This window comes from Podarcis raffonei, chromosome 2, assembly GCF_027172205.1.
Source record: "Podarcis raffonei isolate rPodRaf1 chromosome 2, rPodRaf1.pri, whole genome shotgun sequence".
NCBI classification, from domain to species: Eukaryota; Metazoa; Chordata; class Lepidosauria; order Squamata; family Lacertidae; genus Podarcis; species Podarcis raffonei.
The window spans coordinates 93464799-93472888 of NC_070603.1; the positions used below are offsets into that span (position 1 = coordinate 93464799).

The window sequence follows — 8090 nt, forward strand, 5'->3', positions numbered from 1 at the left end:
ATTATATGCATGCTTACTCAGAAGTAACTCCCATTATGTTCAACATGATTAATTTCAGGCAAATGTACATAAGATCACAGCAACAAGGTATCAGAACCCCCATCTGGTTCTGAAAATTTGAACTAACCGAAACAGAGGAGAAAATGATTATCGAAGGCAATCACTTCCTCGCTTGCAACTTGCTTCAACCTGAAGTTACCAGCTTGAAGCATAAAAACCTTCCAGCTGAAGAGGTAAACTGTGATCTCTTTGTGGATCCTTTGCTTGGGAAAAAATGCTGCTGAGCACCTGCCACTTTTGTCCAGGCCGCTAGCCCTGGCATGAGGAGAAAGAAACTCTGGATAACCAGTAGTGTGTTGGCAGCTGTGAAAACAGCAGCTTGACAACAAAAGTAGTTCTTATTCAGAGCGGGGAGGTGTGTGTGTGTGTCAGAATTTGCATAAATTCAGTACCATCTGAAACAGTAAAAAGACTGTGAAATGGTGTATGTACGTGCAAACCTGAACAGCAGGAAATTTCAAACATAGTAAGTTATCTTTCAGGTGGAACTAGCCCAAATAGAGACAAGTGCTTGTTGCCTTTTCAGCACCCACTGAAGACCAAGACACTGAGGTCCACCTCTGAGGGTTTTCTGGCAGTTCTCCCAAAGCAAGAAGTTAAGTTACAGAGAACCAGGCAGAGGGCCTTCTCAGCAGTGGCGCCCTCCTTGTGGAACGTCCTCCCACTGGATGTCAAGGAGATAAAGAACTACACAACTTTTAGAAAACATCTGAAGGCAGCCCTGTATTGGGAAGTTTTTAATGTTTGACATTTTATCAGGTTTTTAAATTTTGCTGGAAGCCGCCCAGAGTGGCTGGGGAAACCCAGCTAGATGGGAAAGGTATTAATAATAAATTTATTATTATTAATAATAAGCCTTTTAAAATATTTTTATCTCAGTCTGTATCAGTACTGGGTTTGAAATTATTTATTATGCATGTTTTCATGATGTTTTCATTGTCAATTGCTTTGGGCTGCTTTATGGGAAGTTATTGCTAAATGAAGTAAATGAAGTTGTGATTCAACTTCAGTTTAGCTGCCCCCCCCAATCCAGCCTCTTATTTCCTCTAGGCAACGGTCCAGCGCCTGCATGGCCTCACCTGATTGAAATGACAAGGAGAAACAGAGCTGCATGTTGTCCACAAGCTTGTGACACAATATTCTACACAGTGCCCAATAACCACTCCCCCAACAGCTTCAAATAAATGTTTAAAAGCTTGGGGGACAAGATGGAACCCTAAAAGACCTCACAACATTATTGCCATAGGACCATACAGCACCCCCCCTCTTTTACTCTTTGAAAACAGATGTGCAGGTAGGAGTGGATCCACCATATCACCATGCCTTCATTTCACATAGCCATTCCAAGAGTACATCATGGCCGATGGTATCAAAAATTGTCCAGAGATCCAGGTAAATTGACACAGTCACATTGCCCTCTCCTTCTGATGAAGGTCACCAGTCAGGGCAACCAAGACTGTTCCAGTGCCAAAACCAGGCCTGAAGCCAGACTGAAATGGGTGTAGATCAGTGTTTCCCAAACTTGGGTCTCCAGCTGTTTTTGGATTACAAAACTCAAACATCACTGAGCTTCCCTCCCCCCCTAAATGAAGCCTAAAAATAGAGTAGGGAACGCACTCCCCCATATTATTTATGGCACATGGGTTAGCAGTTTCAGAATCAGAACTTATGGCAGGGGGGAAAGCAAACAAAGCAACAAAAACCACTCAGCACTAATGTTGTAGCTCATCATTACCAAGGTCCCTGTGTTTCATATGCATGCTATGCCATCAGATAATTATATATATTTTAAATCAGCTCCACATTATACAGCTCAATGAAAAGATGTACTGCGTCTACCCTGTACGCTTTTCACTGTATGGCCTCTATAATTTCGTAAGAAATCACTTAGACTATACAGATAAGTCCTTAACAGCCTTTTCATTTTCTAGAAAATGAACTTATTAAAAACAAAAGCATTATCATAAAATTATATGACAAGCTATAGCTCAGGGATCCATTTCCTCGGAAATGTCACGTGTGTATATTCGCTTTCATTATGAACAAAAAGCAGACATTCAATTTTGCTTGACAGGTTTAGCAAATAGCTCTTTCTGAATAAAACCTGGTGAACCAACAATATTGAAAGTCTGCAAATGTGAGATCCTAGAAGACTTATGAAAAAATGAATAAATAACCTAGATTCTAGTAGACTAAATGACAGTACAGACGTGTTTTTAAGTAATTGGATTTCTTCTCCTCCTCCTTTCTTCCTGACAATCGTACAGACTATGTTTGCATGTCACACTAAACCATGTTTTGAGTGCAGCATGCGCAAGCTTGTGTACCTTCCACATATAAGCCAGATGGAGTACAGTGGTACCTCAGGTTAAGTACTTAATTCTCCTCCTGCTGCTGCCGTGCCGCCAGAGCACGATTTCTGTTCTCATCCTGAAGCAAAGTTCTTAACCTGAAGCACTATTTCTGGGTTAGCGGAGGCTGTAACCTGAAGCGTATGTAACCTGAAGCGTATGTAACCCGAGGTACGACTGTACTTGGGATGTTTTAACTTTCCATTTCCTTTAAACGAAGCCTGTTGATTTCTTCAGCTGGGGATAGTGGTTTAGTCTAACTATGTTTAAACATGTTTTGATGTTGCCTTGTTTTCAAACTGTCCACATTCAGTGATAAACTACCTAGAAACTGATAAAAAAATATTTGCCCAGAGCACTAGCCGTTTTGGTCTGTTGCAGCAAAAGCTATGAAGTGTCTTGTGGCACTTTAAAGACTAACAAATTTATTATATCGTAAGCCTTCAAGGACTACAGTCCACTTTATCAGCTGCACGGAATGTTACCCTGAGTATATGTGCAGCTGCTACTCAGGATAATACTTCAAGCATACCATAATAAATTTGTTAGTCTTTCAGATGCCACAAGACTCACTGTTGCTTTGACAGAAACCTTCTAAGGTCTTCCTCCTGGCTACACAGAAGGGATGAGGTAAGCAAGTGAACTTGAGGCTTGCTTCCCCTTTTTCCTACTTGTGCACATCATGATGCTAACACAGCCATCTCGTCAGCATATTTAGAGCAGATAGGTCTCATAGCTTGGACTAATTTTCACTTTAGAAAAGATATGCTTGCACGATATCACTTCCGATTCCTGGTGGGCAGGGCTGTTCAAGGCCATTTTGCTACCATGCCATTAACTAAAAATGCCACCACCTGCCCTCCTTACACCTGAGGAGCCCCAGGGAACAAAAGGAGGAAGGTGGCAGTATGTGGATTTGCTAGGTAAGTGGGTCTGGAACCTCTTGAATCTCACACTGGGCAAGAATACTTGAATGAATTTTAAGGGATCTGCAACAGGTTGCAGCCCAACATAACTAAGTACCTGCCTTCAATGTGCTCCCCGTTTCCGACCAAGGTAGAGGAGCTTCCTCACAACCCTCACATTAACATGCCAATGAGGGCTTGCCAAATCATAACCGCTTGGGCCTCACAGTTTTGTATGAATGAGTCGGGCAAGCAGCAAGTGGAGGTCCTGTCCTTTGTAGCCTAGTAGCTTTTTAAGGAACTTCAAGGAAGTCTCCCTTGACCTAACAGATGGCTCAGGATGTCTGTCAACATGTGTGTTTTTTTCATTTTTCTTCTCTTAAATATACATGGCACCTGCTAACATATCCTACGCTGGCAATCACTCTGTAGCCAGCTTCACACTCATGTTAAAACAAACACACACACACACACACACACACACACACACACACAAATAGCCACCAGCAACTTTTCCAGTCCGAGGCAACAGACAAAAAAATTCCTGCACAGCCCTCCTAAGCAGCAGCCTGTTCAACCTATATTACATAGTGGGCAGGTGGGTGGGTGCTGAGCCCAAGGGCAAAAGAGAGGATTTCGGGAGAAGAGCCAGGCTTTCTATGGCTCCACTCTGCTAATTCTGCACCTGGTGTGCCAGTTTTGCCACAGCCAGGTCACTCTTTCCTATCTTTTGGGGCAAAGTGTCCCCCATGTTTACCAGAAAAGTGTGTGTGTAAATTGGCAATGGTTTTTTGTTTTGGTTTTTTTACAAAAATACAAGAGAATACAGGAAACAAGCAAACTCCCAGAGCGCACAGTTCAACTGCTCACTGATATAGGAATTAGATACCCTAGGTAAATTTTTATTATTTTAATAATGTTTCAGTGGTTCACTGTAACTGCATTTAATATTTTAGAATGTATTAAGCTTGATTTTTGTGTGTTCTGCATTTGTGATTCTCCCCCTCTTATACACTGCATTCCATCTCTCCTTATCTACACCTGAAAGTGGTACAAATGACAGGATGTTTTAGCACCACAGTGTAAATCAGCTATCCTTGAAGCTATCTGAGACCCAGGAAGAGGATTTTATGATGCTCTTCCCTCACTGAAGGCTAGGTTGCCAGGGTAACACCAGACATCCGATACCTAAAATAGTCTGGGCACACTGGGGCCACTCCAAGGTAACTGTAGGGGTGAAGATACCAGTATGGAGCCATGCGTGTTTTACTTCTCATGACTTATAACCTTTCCTGATGTATGTGAAGATGTTTTATGACTCTTTGTTTGCTGCATTTGAACTACTATATAAGCTTTGATTTTGAAGTGCCTCAGGGCAGACCTTCTCAACTGGCATGTTGAGTTGAGTGAGCTCCATCCTATTGCAATAGCTATAATAAATGCTGGATCCCTAAATCTGCATGCTGGACTTGAAGATAGTTTCCTTGGTTCTGTGGTTTATTCAAAAGGTGGTTGCTCCTCACCTGGGTAACTGGGTGGTGTAGAGGTGGTGTAGAGGTGAATTCTTACCACATCAACCTGCATCAAATTTCGAAGGAGCAACACTTTGAGATTTTATCCTGAAATCCCAGATGAAACTCCCAAGACTATTGTTTTTGTTGTTGTTTTTTGCTATTTTGGACCCTATAGAATTTTTTTTAAGCTTCTGATCACCTTTTCAATTCACACAAAATCATAATAATCAAGAGAGCCAAACCCGTCACTTTCCCAACTGACAGTCGCATGTATAGAAGATAAAATAATGTGGTTTTAAAAAAATAAAACAGTAGTTTTCAGAAAAACAACAACGCTTCTATTATATTAAAGCATAATTAAAAAATGAGAGACATTATCACGGTTATTACAAATATGCTACCTTCTTTTAAAAAGAAGTCAGGTCAGCATTTGCTATGCAAAACCAACTGATCATTTAGAAAGTAGATTTCACATAGACCTTTGTTCATAGTGAAGTGAAGTGATTCTGAATGGTCACCACATGCCAAAACTGTGCCCAAAGCACTAACTGATGTACTTGGACAGACTTTACACTGGAAAGGACCTATGCTGTTGCAAATTTCCTACTTTTAGAACAAAACAGTTTGCAAAGTAACTACTCAGGTTGTTGGCAAAGAAACTGGACTATGATATACAGAGCATTGGTTTGATTTAGCAGATTTTTAAATCTTGATAGGCCTTGCAGAATCTAAATGACTAGATCACAAGATGCCCCTCACACATTTTAAAAATCATACAGCATCCACAATACATCCTTCTTAGCAAAACTTATCTGCCTCAGAAAGTAGATTGAAAGCAGAAGGAGAGAAATGAAGGCCTAGGGCAGCCATGGCCAAACTTGGCCCTCCAGCTGTTTTGGGACTACAATTCCCATCATCCCTGACCACGGGTCCTGTTAGCTAGCGATCATGGGAGTTGTAGTCCCAAAACAGCTGGAAGGCCAAGTTTGGCCATACCTGGCCTAGGGAAACAATAAAGCCATTGTTAGCAAAATGTAGTGATACAAGTACCAGAGTTCTACATTCATACACATTTGAGTCATTTCTTAAGTGCATTCATTTTGTAACTGAACCACTTCTCACAAGTGGGGGACCTGCCGCCTCAATAGAGGGCTCAATTGGACATTAAATGCTTTACATGAAAGAGGAGGAAAGTAATGCTTCTTGTCAACCAACCAATCTGAATGAAAAATGTTGCAAAATGGAACAGGTTAAAGTAGCTTGAACCTAGGTGTGGAAGGTACTACCAATATTAAAAGAGGAGGTTAAGAACATCAGTATAGTCTAGTTAAATACAAGCCAAGAAGGGGAGCTTTATTCGCTACTTTATCATGGGCGTATGAAATTCAATGCCCTTTTGAATTAATGTATAATATTACAGTGGCATTTTAAAATAAGAAATAAAGGAAGGGGGGAAAGTTTTAAAAATGACACTTTACCTGCAAGGCACAACATGAATGATTGCAGTACGAGCAGTTCCCATAGCAACCTCATTTTCAGTTTCTGAGGTCAAAGGAGGCCCAACTCCAATATGTAATGATTAGAATGCTGCTTCGTTTAAGTTTTATACAATCTTTAATCTGTAGGGATACAAAGAGAAATATCATTACTATGTGATTCAGGATTACAGCTCCGTATGTTCTTTGAGATTCTCTACCTTTCCATATGATCTAAAATAAATTTGCACCCGAAGGAATGCAGAGAAGCTGTTATTTTTAAGTCGGTGAGGCAGGTAAAAATAAATAAATCATACCCTTTAAATATAATACTATATTTTAACGTGTGTGTGTGTGTGTGTGTGTGTGTGTGTGTGACAGAGACAGCGACAGCGACAGAGAGAGAGAGAGACTGTGACAGAAAGACTTTAAGTTAAAAGAAAGCCTACAAGTTGTGAGGAAAAAGCTCTTCTGAGTTAGATATTAGATCTTCCCACTCTGTCATCTTCTTTCCGCAGCCTTACACAAGCCGTATTAACCTCACTGCCAGCTCACTAATCTAGTAATTATTATTTAGTTAATTGTACAAAACACCTTGAAGATGGCAGCCCACTAAGTGTTTGTCATCCTCTACTTTATCCCTTGACAACTTTGAACTTGCTCACATCACAGCAAGTGAAATGGTAATAAGGGCAATCTACGGGTCCCTGTGGAGATGATAAATGCCCTTCTGTATACAAAGTCAGGGTGAGCCATTAGAGGAGAGCAAGACATCCCTTTTTGCCCAGGGAGCTAGGGCACAGTCTCCCCATTGCTCACGGCCTTCCAGCCGCACAGATAGCCCGAGATTAATTGCTGCACTGTAACTCAAATCTCCCGCATGACAGTGTGTTGTCTTCCTTGCAGACCTCCGGAGCAGCTGGGGGAGGGGGGTCAGCAAGTTGGCAAACCACTTAAACTCTTTTAGCCATTTGACTGGAGGTAATTTATTTTCAGCAAAGCACGACTCCATTCTCCACCCCTCCCCTTTTTAAAGGAACTTCCCTGCTCTATTTTGGCTTCAACAAAAAGGTTCTATCAGACTTGCTTCAGTATTCTTAATCTAAGCTCTGCTCAATCTAATATAAATTCAAACAGCCTCCCTTCACCTTTGTACTTTAAGTAGTTTTAGAGAACTAGTTCCACAATGTTTTGCCTGTGTGTTTGGGTGGCTGTGTGTGTGTGTGTGTGTGTGTGTGTGTGTGTGTGTGCGCGCACACACACACACACATCTCTTCAAGTATCTATGCTAGGCATTTTTAGATTAAAAATAAATAAAGCCATCTAATCATATGTTCTCATCATTTATTCATCTTTCTGATGTCTGGAAGTTAAGGAGCCTTCAAGTTTACAAGACAAACGGCATGCCTAATAGAAAGTGAAGTGGTATCATTAGAGGTCCCTGCCTGCTTTTGTAAGTTAAAATTGTTCAGTTTCTAATAAAGTCAGGTTCAATGTGCTGAGAAGACTAAGAATCCCTATCATCTGATCTGCAGATGTTACTTGAAGGGAGTAATTGGAATATATTCCACAATTCTGACACGTTCGGTGATTAAGCTGACTGCAGATAAGCAGAAAAGTGTTGATCAATGGAACTGAATAGCATTTTAACGCAAATGATTACAGCAAACATTATTAATTGGGCAAGGAGCATGTCACAGATTCTGCTATGCAATGTTCAGCAGCTCCTGTCTCGTATCTTTAAAGGACAGTTCAAGGATGCACCAGGTTTTAGGGCCATATACA

At 41.0% G+C, this 8090-nt stretch overlaps 1 protein-coding gene across 8 annotated transcripts in view; it reads right to left on the bottom strand.

The window, feature by feature from the left end:
* CNTN4 (contactin 4) overlaps positions 1-8090 on the bottom strand; it is a 521364-nt gene that overhangs the window by 258067 nt on the left and 255207 nt on the right. For 5 of the 8 annotated variants that reach the window (XM_053378151.1, XM_053378149.1, XM_053378150.1 and 2 more), the window contains one exon: positions 6309-6449. The exons of the other annotated variants lie outside the window; for them this stretch is intronic. In XM_053378151.1, coding sequence (XP_053234126.1) covers positions 6309-6363 — 55 coding nt within the window. In that variant the 5' untranslated portion in view covers positions 6364-6449. The remainder of the gene's footprint in view (positions 1-6308; positions 6450-8090) is intronic. 8 annotated transcript variants of the gene reach the window in all.